General features: G+C 45.3%; 1 protein-coding gene across 1 annotated transcript in view; it reads left to right on the plus strand.

Annotated features, from left to right (window-relative positions):
• Window positions 1-26,051, plus strand: part of LOC138528198 (transient receptor potential cation channel subfamily M member 2-like) — a 602,757-nt gene that overhangs the window by 430,316 nt on the left and 146,390 nt on the right. Inside the window, exon 17 of the mRNA XM_069639650.1 lies at window positions 10,823-11,060. Within this exon, the coding sequence (XP_069495751.1) occupies window positions 10,823-11,060 (238 nt within the window). The remainder of the gene's footprint in view (window positions 1-10,822; window positions 11,061-26,051) is intronic.

Here is a 26,051-nt window from a genome sequence, read left to right on the forward strand (position 1 = left end):
TTCCAGATGACGTTATGGAGGTGTTGCTTTCGGCAAGAAGGCCAGCAACAAAGTCTCTGTACCGTTGCCGTTGGAAAAAGTTTTGCAACTGGTGCAGAGAAAAGAATGTCGATCCTTTTCTATGTTCTATTCCGGAAGTATTATCTTTCCTTCTGACCCTAGCACATAGAGGTCTGAATATTGGAACAATAAAAGGTTACCTTGCGGCGCTTTCCATTTTCAAGCGCTCGTCGGAAGAATGCTCCTACTTCAAAATTCCTTTGATAATACAATTCTTAAAAAGGCTCACTAATGTGTTTCCTCCTCACCCATTTCAAGTACCGATCTGGGATCTCAATTTAGTCCTAAAATTATTGATGTGTGCTCCTTTTGAGCCTATGCACACGTGTCCATTAAGATTACTAACGTGGAAAACAGCCTTCTTGGTTGCTCTAACATCAGCAAGAAGAGTGAGCGAATTGCAGGCACTGTCTTCTGGGCCACCCTATACTGTGTTCCATAAGGACAGAGTTGTGTTGAGGGTAAAACCATAATTTTTACCGAAAGTAATATCTGATTTTCACTTAAGTCAGAAAATTGTCTTACCCGCATTCTATCCTCCACCCCATCCTTCGTAGGAGGAGGAAAGATTACACAGGTTGGATCCTAAACGAGCTTTAAGCTTTTACATCTATAGACTTTCTAGACTTAGAGTGGTTAACCAGCTGTTTATAGGTTACACAGGAAGGAAACTGGGTAAATCGGTGAATAAACAGACAATTTCACGCTGGAATGTGCTTTGCATTTCAGAATGCTACAGACTAGCTCAAAAAGACCCTCCGGAAGGGTTAAGGGCTCATTCCACTAGAGGCATTGCCTCCTCCACGGCCCTTCAAAGAGGTGTTCCAATAAGATCCATTTGCGAAGCAGCAACTTGGTCTTCGCTGCACACCTTCTCAAAATTCTATAACCTGGATGCTTCCCATTCTAGGGAGCTAACTTTTGGAAAAGCAGTACTATACTCAGCCATCTAAGAGTATCGAAAAATCTACCCCCTCCTCCAGAGGAATTGTCCATACTGCTTTGGGAGTCTATCTAAGATGAGGAATACGTTGGAGGACACAATCCACTTGAAGAACAAGTTACTTACCAACTGGTAACGTTCTTTCGATTGGATGTTCCTCCAATGTATTCCTCATCGCCCTCCCAGCCTACCCCTCTGTAGATGTTTCTGTGTTATTGCCATCTCAAATCTCGCAAGGCTCATACCTGTCTGCCGGCACAATCTACACAGTACAAGATCAAAGATAAAAACGGGAAAAACAGAACTGAGGCTAACGGACGCCGCGTGTGCTACTTATACACCCGATGACGTTACCCTCGACAGAGGCCTTCGAGGGACCATCGACTGGACGACATCGACGCACGGCGCCCTCTGCCGAAAAATTTTCCGAAGAGCAGCAAAGCTGGATGATATACATCTAAGATGAGGAATGCGTTGGAGGAACATCCAATCGAAAGAACGTTACAAGTTGGTAAGTAACTTGTTCTACTGAGATATTTACTGGGATATTTGCATAGCCACAATACTTTTCAAGCAAAACATTTTTAAAGCATCAGTGTGATGTTATGTGCATTTTAACATGTCACAATTCTTCATGTACACAATTATTTAGCAGTGTATAGAAATTGTTTACAACATACCCTACCCTAACATTGTTCGGTAGGATTATACGAGTGCTCAGTGAAACCGTTTTTGTATAGCAGCGAGTTGCCATATCATTTGTTTACGGTCTATGCCCAATGCAATTCTGAAAACCTGGAAAGGATGCAGATTGTGTGAAAGGCATTCTAGCTGTCTGAATATCAGTCATTCTAATACTTTGTACAAGTAATGCCAGACATAGTCCATACCCGTTATTCCTTGCATGCCAAATAAATGATGTTGCATTCCTGCTCTCCGCCTACAGGGTAATGTTAACAAAGTAGGAGACACTGAGCATGATATTTGCCCACTCAAAATACTTAAAAGGCAAATTAGTATTTGAGTTTTATATTGCATTGCAAAGGTACTGCTTCTAAGTGCTTGTGTGACATGCGTACAAAAGCATAGGAAGCATGAGTTGAGGTTACACTTCCAAGTAGCCGGCTTACTTACAGTCAGTATCTGATATTTGAGCTGACAGTTCAGTTACACAGTGTGGATGATATTTTTGCTAAGGATTATGAGTAACAGAAATTCTGGTGCTTGAACGACATTTATATTAGAACAAACATAAGACAGGTGGATGTATGTTCAAGTTTGGTATCCTTTCGCAGAGCCCAGGAAGGCAGATTCAAGGTTGTCCAGTAATATCTAAATGTGGACATGGGCGGAAGTTAGGGTCATAAGGTGTGGTAGAGTTAAGTAGAGGACTCATGGGTGGGGAGGGAAGGTTATTTGATTAATATGAGCAGGCATATCTTAGTAAGATCTTATGTTCAAGGAGACACTTTTCATACTTGTTTAAGGGTGTATTCTCTTTTTTAGGTTTTAATGGCCACACTTGCATAGTTGGGTAATCTAATAGGATTAAAGATGGTGCCTTACAAATACTCAGTTTGATTCAGACTTTGTCTTACATGAACACTCACACCTCTCCCTTTACTGCTCTCTCATCTTGTCCTCTGTGCCTCACCCCTCCCAGCACTCTTCTGTCCATTTGATGTTCGCACTCATGCTAGTTCTTGCCCTCACATTTTGATGTTAGCCATCCTTCCACTGTTATTACTACCTCCTTCTCTGCTTTACTCCCTCCTCCACACGACTACTCCTCTCTCCAATTATTACTCCCTCTTGCGGTGGGTTAGAAGAAGAACACAGAATCTGATTTTCCATCTCACTGCTGAATATGATTAAATGAAAAGTGAAAACTCCTACTCAAGATCAGTCCACTCTCCCAACTAATGTATGTTAGAACAACTAAAGCACAGGAGAATGACTCCCTTCTCCTGTGAGCTGGTGTTCACCAAGTTCAGTTCAATAAAGTATCCTTAGGTTGGTCGTGGTAACTCCTTTAAGTCACACACTACTGATACTGGGTCCTTCAAGGTTTCAACCATCTCTTTCACTTGATTACTCTTTCTTTCCTTCTTGTTCTTCTCTTGTATTATTCTAGTTTGGTTTGTCCCTTTCGTTTCATGGGATAAGTTTATTCCTTTCTCCTTATTCAGACTTAAGGTTTTTCCCATATTCAATGTCAACTATTTTTCTTGACTGTGACGAGTTTGAATGTTTCAGTATTGATTCTCTTGTCCTTTATTCACTCTTAATACTATATCTCGATTGGAACAAGTTGTTCCAGTTTGATTCTCGCTTTCTTCATTTACCCTTGATACTTTATCTCGACTGGGACGAGTATGAGCGTTCCAGTATGATGCTCGCCCTCTTCATTTACCCTTGATACTTTATCTCGACTGAAACCATATGACCATGCCCATAATGATGCTCTTTCTCTTCACTCACTCTTGATACTCTGCCACAACTGGGATGAGTATGAACGTTCCAGTAATAATCTTTTCTCCCCCTCCTGGTTCTCCTGCTTTTCCTGGTTCCTGGATTGTTTAGGGGTAACGTCGCAGCTGAGACCCATTCTTTCACTTGTCAGTTTGGCTTCTCATAACTTCTGTGGCTTCCCTGTTCTTTCTTCAGTCGGTTCGGTTTACATCAAAGTAAGTGGTATCAGCGTTGTTTACGGACCCACTTGTCCACCACGACTTGCTTGCGGTCACGCCACGGCACCACATATCTCATGTATATGGCCTGGAAATTGTCCTAAAAGCATGTGTAGGCAAAGAGAGACAAAGGACCTTCTTTGAGGTTAGCCACAACGAAAAAGGTGCAGAAACCATAGAAATGCTTGAGACACTGCACTTTAGGACAAAACACTACAATTGTGAGACTCAGAGGTTGGCCATCTTGTCGGACATCTCAGCTATACTGTAGCCCAGCCATGCCCTATTACCTGAAATTGAGGATCCGGCGGAGGCAGCAGCAAATACCCACTCAACTGCCCTGTTGGCTCAATTAAGAACCCAGGGCTCCGGATAAGTGTTGTGCAAGATGCCTGTATTGAGGGACAGAAAACTGCCACAGTAACAGATAACAAGGTCTCATGTTTAAACACTAGGGGGCTACAAAGTGTTAATTGTTTTGATTCTGAGCAATACATACTTTTGACAATACATACCTATGTAGAGAAACATGTACTACTCATAAAAGCGACCCGCAAGCATTTAGGTTACAATCTAGACATAATAGAGTTCATATCCTGAGTACTGGTGCTACTGATGTGGTTATGAAGAAAGTCTTACAGTTTGAAGTCTTTGTTTTGTTGGGTCTAGTTGTTCATCTGTTTTGTAAATAAATTCCTGTTTTAAACTTTTCTATTGAGTAGATTATAAAATTGGCTGCAGTACATTTTCATAAAAGCCTTTTCAAGAAATTATTATTCCAGTTAGGGACCCCAGCTCTTCGGCGCACATTACACAGTTTAGTAACTAAGCATAGAATGACCTCAGTATTGGTATCAGGTGGTTGGAGGGGCTCAGTAAGGGCCATCCGTCTTGGAGGGGCTGTGATGAATTGGATTCCGCCTCGCAGGAGTACACGAATGAGTAGGGGTAAAATGGCCCACTCAGTCCTCACACTTCTACAAACCAAAACTCAAGCAATCATAAAGGTAAAACAGGGACAATCAAGAGATATACCTCCTTTGCCTTTTGCGGTAACGCGGGCCGAGTGAATGCTATACTTCCAAGAGGGGTGTAGAGGTGAACCAGTAGTGACCCAAACAATACAGTACCGCAGTCCAAAATAAAGGCAATGTCCAATCAATGTTTTTATACAAATAGAAACACTTTAATAAAATGTACCATCTGCAAGTAGAACGAAAAGAGATTACTGTACAAAGACCCACCGCAGAGGAAAGACAGGGAAGATGCGACAGACTGGATAAAGTAGCACTTCAAGCTTAGTTCCAGGGGTGGTAGGTAAGGTACTACCATAAAAAGATATTAGGTTGAAAACAGGAGCAATCGTGATCTACCCAGTCTCTAGGGCCCATGTGGGGCAGTTCAGTGTTACAGTACCTGGATTCAGTTTTTGGTCGGCTGACGCATCAGACCAAGGTTCGAACATTGATCTGAGCTGATCAGGCTCAGTCGGGCACATAGTAGGCTCTGGCAGCAAGCAGGTGTCCAGTAGGGCCGAATGCCAGTGCTCTGTGCGGTCAAACCACGGCGGTCCAATGACGAAGATCAGGGCAGTCCCAAGAATGCTTCACAGTTGGCCAGGCCGAGTCAGGCTCTGGTTGCTGGGAGAGGTCGGTGAGTGACGCTCCTGAGGTTCGAGTTGGCGGATGATGGCCGTTCGAGTTGACGGATGATGGCCGTTGAAGTGGTGATCTAGGTTTGTCAATATGCAGTCAATGAGGCGGTGGTTCTCGGGCTAGCTGGTCCGAGCCATGGTTGTAACCCCCAGTTAGTTGGCGAGTGATTCTCCAGAGATTTGGTTCGGGTTCCGGCGTTGAGCAGACACTTCGGGCCTAACAGGTGACATGCTTCACGAGGACATGATGCAGTATCAAGCTAGTTTAGATGAAGTGCAATAGTTTGGCTGGTTTGAGGAACACAGACACCAGCACTAGCACCTTTCCTGTTGTTCAGGATACGGGGAACATGGAGCAACCGTTTCTGTGATAGAACAGGGAGCTTCGGCTGGTCTATCCCTCCAGTTGCTGTGAGGACTTCGTAAAGGCCTTTAGGACAGGATAGTCCAGTTCAGGACCTGCTCTTCTGGCACAGAGGGACAATTGCAGAATGGTTGGTCCTGGTCCACAGCACTAGTCACTCCCAATGTTCCCATGGAGTGGTTATGTGGCATCAGAAAAAATACAATATCAAAGCTGTTACACCAAGCAAAGGAAAATACACCGACATGGGCTTGTAAAGATTCCCAGAATCTTTATTACAAAACTGAACAGTATTCAACAAAGTACACAAATAACTATTTGGCCATCAATAAATCACAGAGACCACCAGCAGGGTTCAATGTGAGCAGTGAATAGAATTCCTAGCTGGACATCGACGTATTTATACAATTTGTAAAAATGATATCCAGCCTCTTACAAGTTAATAATACATTGGGCTAGGGTCGCGCCAGGTTGACTTTCCTAATTTACATATCTCGTGCATGCGGTTTACTTTTGAATACATTTACTAACACACTCCATTATTCTTTAATTTAACGTTACACTCTTTACATACTGTTTTAATACAGATCAAACAAATGTTTCGCATTTTGTATTCGGATAGCGTTACTGTTCTTGTATACTTGTAGTTTAACATTGCTGATTCAAGTAATCCCCTGCTCCCGAGGTCAACAAAGGACAAGGTCTACATGACCCTAACATGTAGCCTGAAGGCAGGTTGGACATTAACTCTCCTACAGAGGTTGAAGAGGTTGAGGCAAGAACAAGAGCACACGAGACGGCCATTTTAGATTACAGGGTTACTTTGTCAAAACCCCAAAAATGGCTGTTCTAACCTAAAATGGAGGCTTGATTCAAGATGGCGGCTTACATCAATTTCTAAGGTCTAGACCTTGCCGTAGAGACTTATTCGCGTACAATTTTAAGCAACTTGGCGTAGGCCAATATACGTACAATCGTTACAATAGGAGGCATAATTTAATATTCCAGTTCGACAGTTAGAGGACATATCTTCTTTCTGTCTTGGATGGCTCCTTCTTCACCTCAGGCTGAGGGCTTTGGACAGTGCAACTTTCCAAAGGAAATCCAGTTGAGAATGTTCAGAATGTCTCTTCAACCTCAAAGGATGCTTAAGGAACTGTAGGAATTCTGTTGAAGGGGTGCGAGACTCCTTCTTTTAAAGGCACACGTCCTCGGGAGATTGGCCTAAAGCTAGCCTGCTTTAGGGGACCAATCACTACTCCTGGCTGGAGTGGACGTTTCCCTGTTGATCTTGCACCCAAAGTGCTATGCTCCGGAGGAAGTGGAGCAGACAGGAAAGGGACATAGAGACAGTGAGAAACACGATGGTGGAAGGCTTCTTCCAGTGTGCATAGCTTCCAATGTCCAGAGCACGTCTGCCTATCCTTCTCCCGCCCCCTTCCCTCCTACTGAAAGCAAAGATCTTTGGATATACAGCTACCTGGTGTGAGGCTACTCCTCCTGAATGGATGTTGTCCTTTGATACCTGGGCCCAGGACGGCTTCCAGCTGTGCTGCTGTCTCTGGGGAAGGGGTTACCAGCCCTACAAAAGAGAATCAAAGAGAGGCTGAATCCTCTGGGTGTATGTCCTGCCATGTGGCAGTATCAGCCCTCTGAACCAAATACACATTCCCTTCCACAGCAGGGCTGACTCACAGGAGCTGACAGATGTGCAATATCAACTTTGACGTGGTGGCCATGATCATAAGTATCGCTATGCATAATGCCTAAACTAAGACGTAGCTTATGCTTGGAGATTCCCCTGCCACCAGCATGGAATACTCATGATCATCGTAGTTTTGGTGCAGGGGACATATCTTAAATGTTGCCCCTGTGCTGCAGTGACTTTGCTGTCGCTGCGGCAGTTGAGTAGGCATTTTATGACTCTGGAACCTGCCCTGCGTCACAAGCAGAGCAAGTGCTGCGGATCGGGCTACTGATGCAGCAGGGCATAAGTGCAATATGCTTTTGTATGTGCTAATAAAAATAATAAAGGCCAGGGCTTTGTACCCGTGCCAGATGGCAATTCCTCACAGGGGCTCATTAAGGACTTCCCCCCCCCCCTCTCTCTCTCTCTCTCTCTCTCTCTCTCTCTCTCTCTCTCTCTCTCTCTCTCTCTCTCTCTCTCTCTCTTTCATCTTGAAACGCACCACCTCCCTAACTGAAGCATCCCGGACCCCAGATTAGTATACGCTGAATGTTATCCCCTGTAGTCTAAATTCTTTCCTGTAATAAATAGGACTGCCTTGTATAACAATCTCGCTCAGGGACTTCTTAAAACGGTCCCTACTATAACCAGTGGTTAGTGTTCTATACGGATAGGGAATCGTACCTTACAGACACCCTGGTTACTTCAGTGCATATTCTGCCATGCTCACTTTTTGCTCTCCCGATTCTCTGTCTCCAACTCCACCCACCTTTGTTCTCTCCTTTTTTACTCTTCCGTCCCTCAGATGTCACTTGTTCCTTCTAGGCCTCACCTCCACCCCATGATGTAACTCCACCCTCTCCCTCGCTAATACTCCCTCCTCCACCCCATTACTCCCCTCCACCCACCTTCTACTAAGACACTCTCCTCCCACTTAGTTCCAAAAACTTCACATTCAATCCTTATTCTGCTAAGAATACATTCCACACTAACACGCACACTCAAAATACAATGCCACTTGCGCTCACTAACCAATACCTCACCCTTTTCTCACAATCCGCTGCACCTTCCTTCCTCCTGTTGGTCTCGTGGTCTGCCACCTCCACCTCCTCTGACCTCACCCGAATTACTTACAACTTCCTGCTTCTTTTTCTTCCTTTTAGTTTCCCCCACCTCCTGCCATCACTTCCCCTATCCAATCTATCCCTGTCCTTCCCTTCCGGGGTGTGACATAATCAGCAGAAATGTTAATGGTGGGATAAGCCCCGCCCCATTCCTCTGTGCGGGCCTGTTGCAGAATATTGCTGGCAGCCAGAGGCATTGTGTGTTCCTGACCATTGTAGGGAGCTGGGCTCTAGTTCCCCCCTGGTGAGTACAGTTCCTTTGGAGGTGAAGACCCCATTGGAAAGTCCTTGGTGGTCTAAGGAGTAAACCACCGGCTGCGGAGCATTGCTGCTGGAGAACGTTATGCGACTGTGTTCTCCACCACCTTGCTACTGCTCGGCTGGTTTGTTTTTCTTTCCAGTGCGGGACGCTGTTAGCGCTGTATTTTGGAGTGTTGCCTGTATTCAGGTCCTGCCTTCTGATGACAGTTCATGGGACTCTTGTGGGGTTTCTCTCTCTCTGGTATGGCTTACCTTGGCTCATAGTCAGTTCGGTTTCTCTACAAGAAACAGGAAGAGTCTTGGGAGATCTTTGTATATGGTGCATGGTGTGAGACAAAGGTGTATTGCATAATCGCATGCTGGGGGGATAGGATCTTGGACCCTCTCAACTGATGTCATCCTCCTCAGGGGAAGGACTGGCTTTGCATTGCTCGCAGGGTATAGCACGCAATAACCAGCATTGCTAGTCTTTAAAAATACATTTTTATTTTCACTGATTTCCTTTTTTTATTTGTGTGTTCACTGTATATGTGTGTGTGTTGATGAACGAGTGTGTGTGTTTCTGTGTATGCATATTACGAATGGATGCTCTGTACTTACATACATTCTAAATGCCTGCCTGTTTGTATCATGTGTGTGCCTGCAGATTCTGAGTGTATTGTCTGTGCTCACTACCGTTCCATGCATATTAGATGTGCCTATTGTGCTTCCTTACAGTTTGGCCATATTGAATCTGTATACACTTATTCTGAGTGCAATGTTTGTAGTTCCCCTCAGTGTCTTCTCTTGGGCTATTGCCTGTGTTTGTGTGTGTGGTGCAGATTGCTTGTGTGGGTTGCGTTTGGAGACCTGGGTTCACATAATCCTTAAGAGTATGTTGATTGTGCGCATGTATATTTCAAGCGTAATGTTCATGCTTGTGCCTCCTGAGCATGTCACATGCATGCTTGTCCATACGTGCATTAGCGTTGGCATGTTTGGATGCAGCCAGACCAGGTGTTTGCCAAATGCAGTGGATTTGACTTGGACTTTCATTTCATTCCCATTCTGTTTATTGTATTTATTGGTGAAATCAGAAAATAGCAGTTTATTTTTTCCAGCCCTTACCGAACCCCAACAAAACAGCCATTTCATTCATGTGGGCCCCGTGAAAACTGCAACCTTTTTTGCCTTTTGTGGGGCATTTTGTGTCCCCTCTGTTACCTATGCACTGCTTATTCATTCTGGAACACAGTGCATCTTTATAAAAATATGATTACCCCAAGCAACTGTTTCACCAACTCGCATTGAAATCTTCTGCTGAAATAGTCCAAGACACCACTACATGTCGCCTGCCACCCCTTACATTCTGTAATGCCCTACCCTGGTCTGGGTTTTTGCCTGCACCAGACTGCTGTCATTTTCCTTGTCTAGTCAATAATGTCATTGTTCACCTGTCTGGCCTGATCAGCACCATGTCTTCTGGTCCACTCTGGCACCTTATGTAGAGAGGTACAGTTAGAGAGAGTGGATGGGTGACTGTGCAAAATAACTACAAGAGGCAGGGAAAAAGAAGAATGTGATGAGGCATTCCAGTCATTGCCCACACTCCAGTTCTGGACCAGGGGTGAACCCAAGGGTGCATAAGAAGGGGTAATGGAGTGGGCAGATAACACCTGTTGCATCCCTCTCCCTAGGGCTGTAATGCCATTATCATGTGGCTAAATCACAAAAACAGCTTAAAAACAAGTGCAACAGTTGGAGAAGGTGCAGATAATCTTGCAGCGAGGGTTTTCTTAATGCAATGTTGGCTAAGGATAGCACGGAGCATTGAGACAGAACGTTGGAGCAAAACATCAAGCTTTGTGACTGGTTAAGGCCTTCTGCAAATCCATCTTCACAAGGGCCTGCCAGCATTTCAATATTATAATACATTTTAAACAAACAAATGATTTTAATAGCGCTTTAATATGCCAGCCTAGAAAATACTGTACTTCTAAGATTGTCTTTATGGAGTTCATGTAAATTTGGTTCTGCTTTCCCAAATGTATTAATGGTAGGACCAACATATCCTCTTCTGACGGACTTAAGAAGCCTCAGCCACTCAGCTGCATTGCACGTCTCAGTGGTTTCTTCACGGCCCCCGTGGTGGTCTTCTATTGGAACGTCATATCCTACATCGGCTTCCTCTGGCTCTTCGCCCACGTCCTCATGATTGATTTCCAGACCTTGCCATCTTGGAGGGAGTGCCTGCTCTATGTCTGGACTTTCTCTGTGCTATGTGAGGAACTGAGGCAGGTAAGGACATCAAGCATCTTCAGACATACGTGCTTACCTTTCTGTTGCAAACAAGCATCAGTGCATCGTCACACATCATATTTTTCAAATGGCCGCAATAGATGCTCTTACATAGTATGAAGTCAAAATAAATTCTCACCCGTTCACCCAATTGAAGATTTCTAACCTTCTTAAATTCTAAAATGCAATCTGCTTGATTTTAGGATCTCCGACTACTAGAGCCACTAATTGTGTCATATCTAGTAAGACCTTGGGTGAGCGTGTCCATCTCTATCAAAGAACTGTAGACATTTACTTCTTTACTATTCTAAACTTTGATCATTTCAATGGACCGTGCAAACCACCTCAATAGGCCCTTCTACAAATAATAAGGTACAGATACTGGCTATACCTGGAAGAATCCAGAGAAACTAGTTTCTGCTCTTTTTTTTTTTTACATCTCTGTTATATTTTACACATGAACGGTAACATAGAACAAAGAAAAAAACCAACAGAACCCTCGTCCAACCCACCCCCCTCTCCCCACGGGCGCGTATATCCACCCTTCCAGTAAAGCCTCTGGTTCGGCACACACATTAAGCTTGATACAAGTCCAAAATCTTAAGGCGTTGGGGGCACGAATTTGCTCTGTAATCGTCTCTGAGGTAGGCCAATGTCTCTCCCCAGTCATTTGCAAATCTCGACAAATCCCCATTCATTGCATAAATTGCCCACTCAAGAGTGACAGTGTCCCATAACCTTCGTAGCCATTCCTGGACGGTCAGAATATTAATACTTCTCCATCTTTGGGCAATAAGAGTCATAGCCGTAAGTGTCAATATCACCCTGGCTCTCACTCTGCTGCGCGGTTCCCCGCCCGCGCCTCCGCCTCGGATGCCCAACAGTATATGTTCAGGAGGTTAAATCCCACCTCTCCCATTGCTTGTTCCTGTCCCCTCCGTATTTCCTCCCAGAATGGAGTGATTTTAGGACAACTCCACCAGAAATGTTCAGCCATTCCCTCCTGCCCACAGCCTCTCCAGTACTCCCCTGCGACCTCAGGATTCATCCAATGCAGGATTTCCGGTGTATAGTGCCATCCCTATATTATCTTATACCTGGCCTCTTGTGTCTGCAAAGCCTTTGCCACCTTAGGGATTTCCCTCCACAATCGGGACCAAACCTCGAGTTCCAACCCTCTCCCTAGTACCCGCTCCCACCTTGTCATGAAGGGCCATCTTTCATGAGGGGTAGCTTCTTCCAAGATCTTATACAGGTTGCCAATTAGACCTTTAGACCTATCATTGGTGAGTAGGAATTTCTCGAGGGAAGTGACCTCCCTTGTTGCCGCCTGTTTGTTTGGGGGCTGAAGCAGCCAATGGCGCAGTTGAGCATATCCAAGCCTCTCTCGCTCGCCGATCCCAAGGGCCTCTTTACAGTCTCTAAATGACAGGATTTCCCCATTCTGAAACATGTCACACATTCGCCTACATCCCCCCTCCTCCCATTGCGTGAATGCTCCCTTTTCGGTTCCGGGGGTGAAGTCAGCGTGGTTAAATATCGGTGTAAAAGGTGACGGAAGGACGTCATTCCCTTCTTCCTAGCCAGCTGGTCCCAGTTGGACGCCATTAAGCCCGTAATGGACCTTTCATACATATGTTTAGGTGGCAGGTCCTTCCTCAACCACAAAACCCTGTCCAGGTCATATTTGGTCACCGCCTTATCCATGCCAACCCATAAGGGTCCCTCACCTTCCCACAACCACTCTCTGATAATTCATAACTGGGTTTCTTCGTAATATTGCCTGAAATTAGGAAGAGCCCACCCCTCCTCCCCGGAGGCCTCTAGCAGGCCTCTGCTGAGTCTAGCCCGTCTTCCTTCCCAGATGAACTCCTTTGTTAAGCTTCGGATCTCCCTAAAAAATTTCTCTGGGACCATCTGCGGGATGGCTTGAAACAAATAAAGCAAACGTAGCAATATGACCATCTTGATCACAGCCAGACGCCCCAGCCAGGAGATATGTAGTGACCCCCAGCTCCTTAGGTCCCTTTTAATGCGGTCCAGGAGAGGGAGATAGTTAGCCACGTCCCATCCCTAAGAGTAGGGGTAACCGCACTCCCAGATATTTAATTCCCCCGGGGGACCAGATAAACGGAGTATCCACTTTCAATCTGTCGCTCAAGGCCCCACCCAGGGACAAACCCATAAGATCCGAGTTTCCCAAATTGATGCAAAGTCCCGAGGCCTCCCCAAAGTTATCCAGTACCTTCTTACTAGCCTCGATAGAATCTACTGGGTTGGTTACGGAGAGAAGCATATCATCAGCAAATGCTGAGACCTTATGTGATTTTCCCCCGAACAGAATCCCCTGTATCCCATCTTCATCCCGTATCATTTGCAGGAGTGGCTCCAAGTATATGGCATAAAGCAGCGGGGACAATTGACAGCCTTGTTTTGTACCCCTACTTAAGTGAAAGATGCGTGAGAGGGTCCCATTCACCATAATCCGGGTTTTTGGTTCTTGATAATTGGCTTTCACCATTTGTTAGAAGTCCCCTCCCAGACCCATCTTCTCCATAGTGCGAAAGAGATACGACCACTGCACGTGGTCGGAGGCCTTCTCAGCATCCAAAGAGAGTAGGACCGCGGGAGTGTTCATTTTCTGCGTCTTTTCCACTAAATGTGCTATAGGCCATAGATTATCTGCCGTCTGCCTGCCGCGGATAAACCCCGATCGGTCTCGATGGATTAATTCCGGGAGCAATCCCTCTAATCTGTTGGCCAAAATCTTTGTGTAGATTTTAGCATCAATATTAATCAATACTATCGGCCTATACGAAGACGGTTCCAGGGGGTCCTTCTGGGATTTCAAGATCAGGGACATTTTAGCTTCCTCCATAGATGGGGTGATACGTCCGGTGTCCTTAAACGTATTGAATAAGTGGGTCAAGTGCGGGACAAGAAAAGCCGAGAATGTTTTATAAAACGCGGCCGTGTAGCCGTCAGGGCCTGGAGCCTTACCAGGGGGAAGATTTAATATAATATCACCTTTCTCACCTTGTCCTCTGTTTTCTCTTGGCTTATGCTCACCTGAGACTTCTCACTGATTTTGCGCAAATTAACTTTCCCTAGCAGTTCTTCCTGAACTCGAGGGATGGGGTGTTGTGATGTATAGAGGGCCTCTTAGTAGGCTGCGAGGATTTCCTGGATGTCCTCATTTCGCGTTTCCCTTTCTCCCGCCTCTGACCTAAAGGCCACTATCACCTTCTTCGCTGCTTCCCCTCTCAGGAGTCTGGCCAATAAGGCGTCAGATTTGTTCGCCTTGGCATAGTATATTTGTCGAACGAACAGTAAGGCCCCCTCAGCTTTTTTCGTTCTGAGGATTCGGAGCTGCTCCTCAGCTCGCCTATACTCTCTCAGAGAGGATCTAGACGGTGCTGCCTCTGCTCTTAGTCGGGCAGCCTCAACTTTACCCTCCACTTGTCTCTCAAGCTCCCCCATTTGCATAGCCTGATTGGCCTTGGCTGCTATAAATTCGCCTCTGATAGTGGCCTTAAACGCGTCCCATCTTATCCCCTCAGATGTATCCCCTCTTCTATATTCCTCCATGAACTTTTTCATTTTACCCTCTATTTCCTCTTTGAGTTCTGAATCTCTCATGAGGGCCGCCGGGTATGTACAGCTCCAAATCCCCCTCTTCCTCTCCCCTAGTTCTAAATGTATAGTAAGAATTTTATGATCCGCTATACCCAAGGGACCCACTTCCACCGCCTTAACCCGCCCCAGGAGGGATGCTGATACCCACATGTAATCTATCCTAGAATCGGTCCCATGCACTCCCGAGAAAAACGTATAAGCCGCCTCATCCCCACGTGTCTCCCGCCAATCATCCCTCAGGCCCAACTCCGCCATTTAGTTTCTGCTCTTGTCCCCTCTAGTCTCTGGTCAATCCTCTCTGCCTCCTGCTTTTCTGTTCTCCAGCTGATCTTCCTTTTTACTTCCTCTCCTCTCTCCAACTCCTGGTAGGCTTCCGCTCAACTTCTTCTTTTTGGTCACCCTGGTGTTTAATCCTTGCTATGCCTTTTTGTCATCCCTCTACTTGATTTGTTTGATCATTCCATTGTGGATGCTCCAGTTTTGGGCTCTGATAGATTGTCACTACTCATATTCGCGGAGGACACGGTTTTAATTTCCATGACACCAAAAGGTCTACATAAACAGTGTAATTTGTTTCTTAAGTTTTGTCAGGAGAATGGGCTGGAAATTAATATGACAAAGACCAAAATCACAGCATTCCACACACCTGGCAAAAATGTTCCCTAAGTTAACAATTAAGTTAGAATGTATAACTCTTGATCAGGTGACACATGGACAAGGCAAATATTGAAATCGGATGCTATCCTGGAAAAATCATCTGGTGCTATTGCTACACTTGCAATTAGCCATGGGAATGGCGCAGTGAGACCAGCGCTACAACTGTATCATGCCAAGGCAAAAGCATCCACCACGTATGGTCCAGATCTATGAGGTTTTGGTAATATTGGTAAAATAACCATAATAGAGAACATCTTTTTGGAAAAAAAACTGGTATCCCTAACCAAATCTATGACAAACACATGGTTAAAACTCAAACTGAACTGGCCTAATATTGAATATGACCTGGTGCTTATTCTAGATAAGAGTTTGGTCCTACACCTGCTTAATACAAATTCAGGAGGGACTAAGGGATGTTGTGAAGCAGCAGTGCACGTTCTTTTTGTTTGTCTACCCCCTCTCTGCACTTCCCCTTCTCCCTCTCTCCCCTGCTTTCATGCTATAACACGGGCACATTCCGAATGTTTCAAGACCTTTTAAGAACGTGTTTCTCCTTTTTTTATTTTTGTACCTTCTGCCTTTCCCTCCCCCCCTTGTCTTGATGCGCCTTGAAACACAATTTGATGTATAGTGCGCATTACAAATGATCAATAAATAAATAAAATGTCATGGTGCAGCTATAACTAACCACGCTGCAAGAACTGAACATGAATGACTTATGTCTTAATCCCTGGACAATCGATAAATCGCACCAGGTATCTGTGAAATCCTTCTATAGGGGGCATAATGTGGAGCAGGTGCTTGCATCTTGCCAAGGCTCTGAGCTACTGAATAAATACTGGTCAGGGTTTGGATTATGCCTAGACATTTTCAAACCCCAATTCACCAGATCACTATTTATACGATTTAGGCTAGGTACCTTCCCGTGAGGTCATCCAGAGAATCTCTGGAATGCAAGCTACAGTGCTTCTGGTCCTCATTGTAATGACATTGTTGAGTCCCTGTACCATTTTGTATTTTGTTGCCCTCTTTATAAAGACCCAGGAGCCGCTCAGTTGATCCCATTAATGCAATCATCAAGGGTCAGGTATCTTAATGATGCCCTGGCCCTATGTAAAGCGACACATGATGACAAGTGTAGCCAACTCTACCCACAGAGCCTGGCTGCAACAGTTTAAATAATCTATACCTGGAAATAGCTAAATCCTAAAATGCAGGGATTGTAAGTGGTTTCAACCCAGCACTCCACCTAAGTCAATGCCTAGCATGAGATGCCCAGCTGGAACCCTTATTTATATATTTGTATGTCAAAAGTTCTTTTATTTCTGGATGATGTACCCTTATATAACGCCCCTCTTTGAATCCCCCCCGGTCTGACTGAACCAACAGACTGAGGTTTGTTTTGCAGAGTTAAAATATTTATTTGATGAATTGAACAATATATATATATATATATATATAATCACACTTTTATGAATATGAATAATATCTAGATATCACACTTATTAATATTTATACAATGATCAGCAATGGGTGATATGACAATAATCAACAATCTCTTTAATCAATAGGAGTATGAGTGATAAGAATAATGTAGCAGAGAATAACTTTGTGTGGGTTCAATGAAATGCAATAATATGAAATGAATGCAGCACAGAAATGAAACTTGATATGAATTCAATCAAAGACAATGTAATCACTCTTTCCCCCTGTTACTCAATCCCCCCCTAATACGCAGTATGAAGAGATGGAATGAGGACACACAGGTTTCAGGAATGTACAATCAACAGATGCAAGTTCAATCCCAATTCCCCCAGCAAGCTTAGAGAACAGGAATGATTTGAAACAGGTCAAATACTTTTGAATGTAATACGAAGTGATGGGAAAAATGCTAAAATGACTTTTATTCGCTAAATTGATTCAGAACTAGTGAGAGTTGCTTTGGATTGGTTCAGGTAGACACTAGCAATGATTGTTGAGTGATTAGCAGATGGAAAATGAAATTCAGAAGTTGAAAGCAAGAAATAGCTATTTTTATATGGAGTGAAATTGAGCCAAATGCAAATCGCGGCAAACTTTTCAGCGCGCGAGAAATGCGATTACAGAACAACTTTAAGGAATTTAGGAGGGAGTTGAGTTCAAGGCAAGTGGCTGCAGCGGGCTTGGGTGGTTAAAGTCCCCCAGCATGGCAATTGGGATGGCAGTAGAAATTGACTCAAGGAGAAGGGTCAGATAAGGGAAGAAAAGGTCTAGAGGACCAGTGGGTCGATCGAGAGCCAGAACAATGAAAGGAATAGGAGAGAGGAGTTGAATAGGGACATGTTCAAAAGAGAAACAGTTGATGTCAGACAGTGGTATAGACGCAGTGTTGAGAGCCTTATTGATAAGCAACCCGGCACTGCTGTCCTTTCAAACAGATTGAAGGGAGTGCTAGAAGAAAGCAGAGTCAGTGTGTGGAGGGTAGATCCAGGTTTCTGTGATGGCAAGAAATAAAAGATGAGAGTGATGAGTGTCGAAGTGGTCCGTGATATAGAAAGACGTGTTGGCATTGTGCATTTCAGAGGCCAAGTCAAATATTTATAGGAGGTGGGGGAGAGGAGCAGGTGCTGTGCAGTAGCCAAGGGAGATAGATGGGTTTGGAGATCCTGGGAGGAAGGGGGTGTCTTTTTGAGTGATTCAGATGCAGGGGGACGATGGGAGGCCGGAGAGTGATGCAGAAGTTACACAAAGGTGAGGCTGAAGGCTATGAGAGAAGGGAAAGAGAAGAGTGAGTAGAAGGAGGAATGGAACGGTCAAGATGCATGATAGAGGGTAGAAGAAATAGGCAGGTAAAGACAATGATGAGAGGGTGCTGCCCAAGAGAGACAGAGGTTAGGTGGGTGAGTAGAAAGGGAAGGGGTGGATGGCTGACTGTGAAGGAACAGGTGTAAGTTATGAGTTGGGCTAGACTGGGGCTATAGGTAAACAAAAGACAGTTAACAAGCCCAAAACATGTTCCTTGTTCCTTTGAGGTAATGAGGCTCTGCAGTGATTGGATGACAATAGGTGTGGTTAGCTCAGCGTCTTTAGTAATCGACACAGCGGCGAGGAAGAACCGAAGACCATTCGATCCCTGTACCGATAAACAGGCAACTGTTGTTGAGTGTAGACGGCTATTAAGGACCCCACACAAGCAAAACTGGACTCGACATACTGAAATGTCTGGTGTTTACCCACTGCGCAAGACCTACGGCTACTGCTGAGAAGAAAGCACTCACACATTAGTTACATCTAAGCACAAGCACAACTCTCTGACAAGAGAGTTATGAGCGAAATTAAACTCCTCGAGATAACCTATGTAAAGAATATACATTAGGATAACACAGGACAAAAAAAAAGGACTGAGCAACTTCCATTTGGAGGTTGTTTTCATCACGACACAGAATATAAGCAGAATCCCCCTGAAGAAGTTCCTATAATTTTATTGCACATCTCAATAGGAATGAAATATGTTGGCTAGCTATTGGCCTTAACTTGAAGGCTAGACAAACTGTAATAGATCGTCACTTAAGCACTTTTTTCTCGCTTTACATTATGTTTTTTATGAATTAATAATTGTTGTGTGAATAATGTATTTTTCTGTATTTTGTCTGTGTATTAATATTGTAATCAATTGTTGACAATGTTTGTTTATTAAGAAATAGTCTACCAAGGTATTCATTGTTTGTTTTATCTTTAACACTAAACTGAAGTTTTAACTGTGACTAGTGTGTTTTTTTTAAAGATTAATACATTAGCAATTTACTTTTTGTAAATAAAGAGAGCGAATTGAATTTCTTTTTTTTTTCTCTCTTCACAAATGACCTTTCTGTGGCGTGGCCTCCTGTAGAAGTAAACTCTAGCACCCCGTCTTTATTTCATATGTTGTTTATGCTTCAACCAGGGCTGACCAGAGTCCTTTTAGTCCTAGTGTCCCTATATTTAAATTAAGGTAATGATATGATATAGCATTTATAACGCTCTAATGCACAAGTGTTTCAAGTCGCGTCGAGGCAAGGGAGGGGACAGAGGGAGGACAGAGACTACGATCTTACTAGGCCAAGTGACATTGAGCTTGCGCAAGTGCAGGGGAGTGGAGAGGGGAAAAGTGCGAGTGGTAAGGGGACGGGGAAGTGCTGTATATGGGATCAAAACAATAACAAGAAGTGCGCCCAACGGGTGGCATGTGCAAGGGCAAGTGCAGACAGCAGGAGTCCAAAGCGCAGGTATGAGGACTGTAGGGTTACAGTTACAGACCCAAGTCCACGGTTTGCCGGGAGGCAATGCAGGTGTGCAGTTGGGCGGGCAGGGACCTGGCCCTGAGATCAGAGGGTAGCTAGGTGACCAGTGCATTTTCAGATAGAAAATCCGCAGGGGAGAGCAAGCGAGAAGGCAGAAGCAAAGAGGAAGGTCAGCGGCAGCGTGCGCGTCTTGGAAGCAAGACGACACGAAGCAGCAACAGGTTCGATCCCCGGGTCCGCGCTTAGAAACCTCCGGGTGTTTAAGCGCGTTATAAATACGTAACTGAGACAAAAAAACACAATTACGCAACTAAGAAAAAACAAACAATTCCTGTAACAGCGCCTCGATGCCTGCGGGATGTGTGAGCGCTTTATAAATGTAAATAAATAAAATAAAATAAATAAGGTGCTTCCAGAACCGGAGATGGTTCTCCTCAAGTTTAAGAGATGCAGGGAAGCTGTTCCAGAGGGAGGCCCCACCAACTCGTTGCTTGGTGAAATGACTGTCCCTGAGGGATTTGGAGGTGGAGGAGCGAAGAGCTCGAGTAGGAAGGTATATATGAAGAGAGAGTTGGAGGTATTTAGGCCCCAGAAGGCCTTGTGGACAATGCAGAGGGTCTTGAACTTAATCCTCGCAGCCACCGGGAGCCAATGCAGAGATTTCAGTGCTGGAGAGATATGATGCCTGGGCTTGAGGCCAAAGACAAGTCTCACAGTCCTGTTCTAGATAAGTTGCAGAGTGCAGTGAGTAGAAGCAGGCAGATTTAGAAAGAGGCTGTTGCAGTAGTCCAGCCTAGAGAGAACCAGAGCTCTGGAGACAGTGAGCTTCTGGGAGAAAGTGAAGAACGGAAGAATACCTGTGAGGAGGTGCAGTTGGTAGTTTGAATTCTTAGAGACGTCAGAGATGTGAGGAGAGAAGGAAAGTGTGGAGTCGAAGATGACCCTGGGGTTCTTAGCCTCACAGGTGGCAGCAGGAAGAGGGCTAAGGGCGGCAGGCCAGAGCGTGACAGGAAAGGAGGGTACAGGTGTGCCGATGAGGAGAATCTCTGTCTTACTGGCATTAAGGCAGAGATAGTTGGCGGCACACCACTCCTGGATATCAGACAGACAGTCAGAGATGAGAGAAGGAGAAGAGGTGTCAGAGGGTTGCCTGAAAACGATCTGAGTCTCATCCGGATAGCACTGAAAGTCGGGGCAGAGAGCGGCAATGCAGTGGGCAAGAGGTGCCAGGTGTTGGGTGAACAGCCATGGAGAGAGGACAAACTAGACCAATCTACATTGGCTTGCCAGGCGGTCAAGATTTAGGGCCTCATTACGACTGTGCCGGTCTGGTAACAACAGTGCAGGTAAGCCTACCGGCACCGTTGTTACCAGACTGGCACAGTATGACTCTGTGGGCGGGGTCAGACCTGGCAGGTGGAACGGCACCCGCCCGCAGAGTTTCACGGAAGCACCAGCACTGTCATTAACAGTGCCACTGCTTCCGTGGTCCCCTTTCCCATTGAGTCCTATGGGACTGAAATGGGAATGGGGAATTACAATTTACCGGCGCCTGACTTCCCGGAACGCCGGGTTGCAATCCCCTGGTGTTACCAGCAAGTTAGGTGCCAGTAAATATTGCAAGTCTGGTGACAACCTGCCGGTAGCACCGGCAGGGTTACCGCGAGACTTGTAATGAGGCAATAAGTCTCAGGAGGGGTTCAAGTGATCCGAAGCCCACAATGAGCACACACAGTAACACTCCACAGAATACTCTTAGACAGATGTATAAAAAATACATTTATTATAGGCCTTATAAGGAAAACACAATCAAACCACAATTATGAAGAAACAATCCCACACACGATCATACACTATCTAACCTCTATACAATCGTACGATAAGACTAAGGCGGATGATGGGGGAAGAAAATAACCACGACCTGTAACAGTAAAGGGGTTTAATCAACACAGATATCAGTTTAGGCAGTCCTTCATCTACAATGTCTAACTTATGCAGTCAAAAAATAGTCCATGGACTATTTTTTGATTGTTTAAGGAACTTATGTTTAGTCACCCTAAGTTTCCTAGGGTCATCCAGACGTGGACCCTTTGCTCACTGTCCTGAGAGAGGCACATCTCTGCCTCACTGATGAGGCCCAACAAGGCTGAAACACGTGTATGGGGTTGCTGTTGGTACTCTTGTTCAGAAGCGAATTGCCATAGCATTTCGGTGATAGACTGCCCATGTGGGTGGGACACAGACTGATGTGCAAATGGATATTTCCCTTCTGTGAAAGGTACAGTGAGCTAAAGTGTGGCTGCAGACTCTCGAGTGGGTACCATCCCAAAGAACAGGTCATTTAGCCATGTTGGTTCTCACAGAGGTGCGCCTATGGACTATTTTTTGATTGTCTAACTTATGTAGTACAGCTCTACGAAGAGAGGAGCCTAGCGCTTAAAGTACAGTTGTGCATTAACAACGCTCGTAAACGAAAAAACTGGTTCTCTTCAGGGGCTGTAGCTGCTCAGGAAGGGGCTTGAGACGATGAAGAATAAGTTCCTATTCCTAGAAGATGGTCTACCCTTGTGGATAGAGCGACTTTCAGAGTTCGGGAATAGCTGGAGAGCACAGGCTATCCCAGCCAGGCTGAGTATCTTTTGAGGGACACTTGTGAGTAAAAATGAATGGATGTGCCAGGAGGCCACCGGTAAGATAGAAAAGTACTCATTGGTCCTTTGCACAGTCTGGACCAAACTTTGTCAGTCTAGCCCACTTCGTCTGAACCATGGAGGCCCTTCTAGATCTAAGGGAATCCTTCTAAAGGACCCCTTGAGAAAACCTATTTTGGGTTCAGAAGTTGTTGCAACTTCCAGGGGACTGTTAGCTCAGCTCCCTTATACCTTAAATAGGAAAGATGTACCAGAAAGGGTTTGTAGGTCATATAGCTTACAAAGGAAAACCTTTGCGCATAGGTCAGGATGTCACCACCAAAATGCTGATGGTCTCTCTAGGATGTTTTTAACCGACTAGAGGTAAGAGACTCACCCAGGAGTGGATTAGATCCTCCTGTCCCTTAGTCTGGGGGGCGAGTGTTAGGGAGTATTCTCTTCTAAGGCTAATTTTCCTTACCTATAGAGTCCCCCAGCAGATTTGCTGGATTTGAAGTGTTTATTGTTTTCTCCTGCTAAGAGTGGGACTCTTTTTCCCACTCTTAGACATACTGATGATGTGTGTTTTAGGCTATTTTTGTGCTTATGGTCTATGGGGGTTTTCTCACCCTCATAGGTATCATCTTTTTACATGTGTTACACAGCACCCTCAGTACACTAACACAGGGGTGTCATAGTGACCCCCAAAAATAGACTCCATCTCCTGGGACTGACTACTGTCTCCCTGGGCATGTAAAGTTACCATTGACTTTACTAGCCAATAGTTATGAACAAAACCCGTACAAACCATCTTACTATAGAGGTACTGGAAAGGGTTAATAGTTTTTCCCTGGTGTTCATTTTCGAGAGGGTACCGTCCAGTCCCTCTCTTAAAAGTTTCTGGCTGGTGGCAGTGGTTACTACCGTAAATATTTGACCGTGAATATTTTCCTATGGGATTTTCCCATTGTTCGAGGCTACCAGTTTTACTGACAGCCTCTAACATACCGCCGGTTTATTTTATTATATACTTTACTCCAGTAGGTTTTTATTGCCAGATCTTTAATAATATTTCTTTCTCGTGTCTTTCTCTGAAATCCTAACCCAGGTCGGGCATCCTTTGTGCGTCCTTTTGGCGGGCTTCTACACAGAAGCTCTCCTCTCTGCCCCACTGAGTCTGGGGTAGACAGGATGTGTGGGAGGGGGAATAGGCACCCTGGACAGGGTTACCTAGGCAACCCAAGTCGCACTCTGCCCTGATAGGCTCGGGGGTTATCCCGCCAGGATAGCCACCCCACTGTGTGAGTGACAGCTAGGCTGTATGAATGGGTTTTTTTCTGCATAAAAGCAGTGCTCTGAGGACTGGAGGACAAGACGTTGCCACTGGAACTAAGAAACCCAAAGAGGAGAGAAGCTGAAGACATCCGCAACGACTGAACCACCGGTGAAGCCCTGCTGCAGATCCTCACCACTTTTCTCCAACGACAAGAGAAGATCTTCACCTACAAGAGTCTTCTTCCCTTGAGCTGGTGGGGCCAACCAGTTCGCCAATCCCCTTCCAGGACTTGCCTTGGTCGAATCGCCAGTGCACTGCACTAGGAGACCGGATAGCCAGGCACCCATCGACCACGACCGCAAATTAAAGGAGCGTACCTTTTATTTCGTTTTGGCAGCACCGTGGCTGGCTTCATCCCTGGGCAGTGCAGTAACTCGAACCTTCCTCCACGATGAGAGCCTCTCTTCCTCTGCTGGATCTCCCGAACTGCAGGAACTGCCAGGAACTACCGCCACCGCAGGAGCCTCTTCCACTTTTAAGGTTCATTGTTCCGCCAGGCCTCCCCTTTCACTGGGTATTGCTAAAGGTGCTTTAAATCCTTTACTTACCTTCTGGGTTGGCTGCCCCTATCGTCTAACATTATCTTTTTACCTTCTGCAACCGCCTTTTCAAATCGTTAAACAAAGACTTGACTGCAGCTACTAGAACAGTTTGATCCTGGGCACTTTGCCTTGTACCACTGACTCTGGCACAGGCCTATTAACTCTGGCTAATTCTTTTACAACTGCCTTCTCTAGATTGCTTTTCATCAAGAAATGCTTTGGTGCACCTAAACACTCATAACCAACTTTTCCTTCCCCTTTTAATATTGTGAAGTGCCATTTTGCTTATGCTAAAATACTACCTTGCCTAACTTGTTCACAATCCCCTTGGGAAGTGTTGCTGGTGTGATATAGAGTCTAAACCTGTATAACTTGTCCTTTCCCTCTCTCTGAAGGAATTGTTAGAGTGCCATTTCTGCTTGGTTTACACTGTGCCGTTTTGCTCAGTTTTCACTCTTGCTCTAACGTGTCTACGAGTTGTGTATACTTTTCTTGACTGTTTTAACTTGCAGTAAAATAAATATATATATATATATATTCTTTTTGATACAAAGCTTTGGTCAGTGTTTCCTTGTTCCATAGTATTGTAGTCCTATTGTGTAAACCCTGAATACTGCTTATCTTCCTCTTGAGATAAGTCTGACTGCTCAGCCACAGCTACCAACTAAATCTGTGTGGTACAGACTGATACCAAAGGGGATTTATTGCATATACCTGTAGTTCTAATCTTCTGTAGTGCTCCCTAAGGGAACTGCATAGGATTATGCCTAACAAAGGGAAACATAGTTTCCCAGTACTGACAGCCTGAAGGACGTGTCAGTTGCCCCATAACGAATGAGTGACAGCCGAGAGCTGAAGCCTATGCTCCACTGGAAAAAGTCAGGTTAGTTACTCCAAATGAAAGAAGAAAGTTTGGGGGGTTCACAAATAGAGGGAAAATTGTACCTAAGGGAAATCTTTCCTAACACAATGCAGCTGTGGTGTTTCTGCATCTTCTTCTCCTACTGTCCACCTTGGTGCTTCTAGTAGCAGGGTAGGGTCAGTGCAATGTTGTCCTTTTTTTTTTAACTTCTTTTTATTGGTTTTACAACAAGAGGAAAAGTGCATTTCCAACTCCCCCCCTCCCCCCCCTCCCCATGAAGGCAATTGCTTATGTCCGTGGTCCATTATCGCCATGGGCCACTCGCCAAAGGTTATTAAGTTCATAACAGAGAAACCATCGTCCCGGCCACCCCCCTCTCTCCCCTGGGAGTGGCCTCTCCTTGTCCGTGAACACGTGTGTTGGCACCTTGGAGTTGTGTCTATATTGTCCATTGTTTGCTCCGGCCCCGGCCAGGCCGCCTCCTCCCCACTCACTGTGTTCCCTCTGGTCTATGTTCCGCCCCCGGGCATAGGCGGGCCAGCCTGTCCTCCTTCCGAGTCGTCTGAGTCACTCCTGTTGTTTTCCACCCCGTCTCCGAACAGGTCCTGCACCAGGGTGTTCCACGCCAGTATTCTGGCTCCGCTGTTGCCTTCTCCCCTCTGTGTGGCTCTCGTCCAGACAGTCGTTTCAGCTATCGCCCATTTTTGTAGATCTGCCCACCAGCCCTCTGCCGAGGGTCCTTCACTCGTGTTCCATGCCATTGCTATGCGGCACTTCGCCAGTATTGTCATCAGGTCTTTCATTTTTGCCACGTGTGCCATCTGCCTGTCCCCCCTCGGGAACAGGCCCAGTATATATGACCTAGGTGACCAGGCTTGCATATGGATTCCTGCCGTCCTCGCTTTATCCTTCACCATATTCCAGAACTTTGTTATTTTGGGGCACGACCAGAACATGTGCACCATGTCTGCTTGTTCTTCCCGACAGCGTGGGCAGCTGGGAGTTTGTCCTTTTCTCATCTTCGCCATTCTTTTGCAAGTTAGGTATGCTCTATGGACTATGTAGATTT

Source organism: Ambystoma mexicanum, chromosome 7q (assembly GCF_040938575.1).
Source record: "Ambystoma mexicanum isolate Mex_15411 chromosome 7q, UKY_AmexF1_1, whole genome shotgun sequence".
Taxonomy (NCBI): Eukaryota; Metazoa; Chordata; class Amphibia; order Caudata; family Ambystomatidae; genus Ambystoma; species Ambystoma mexicanum.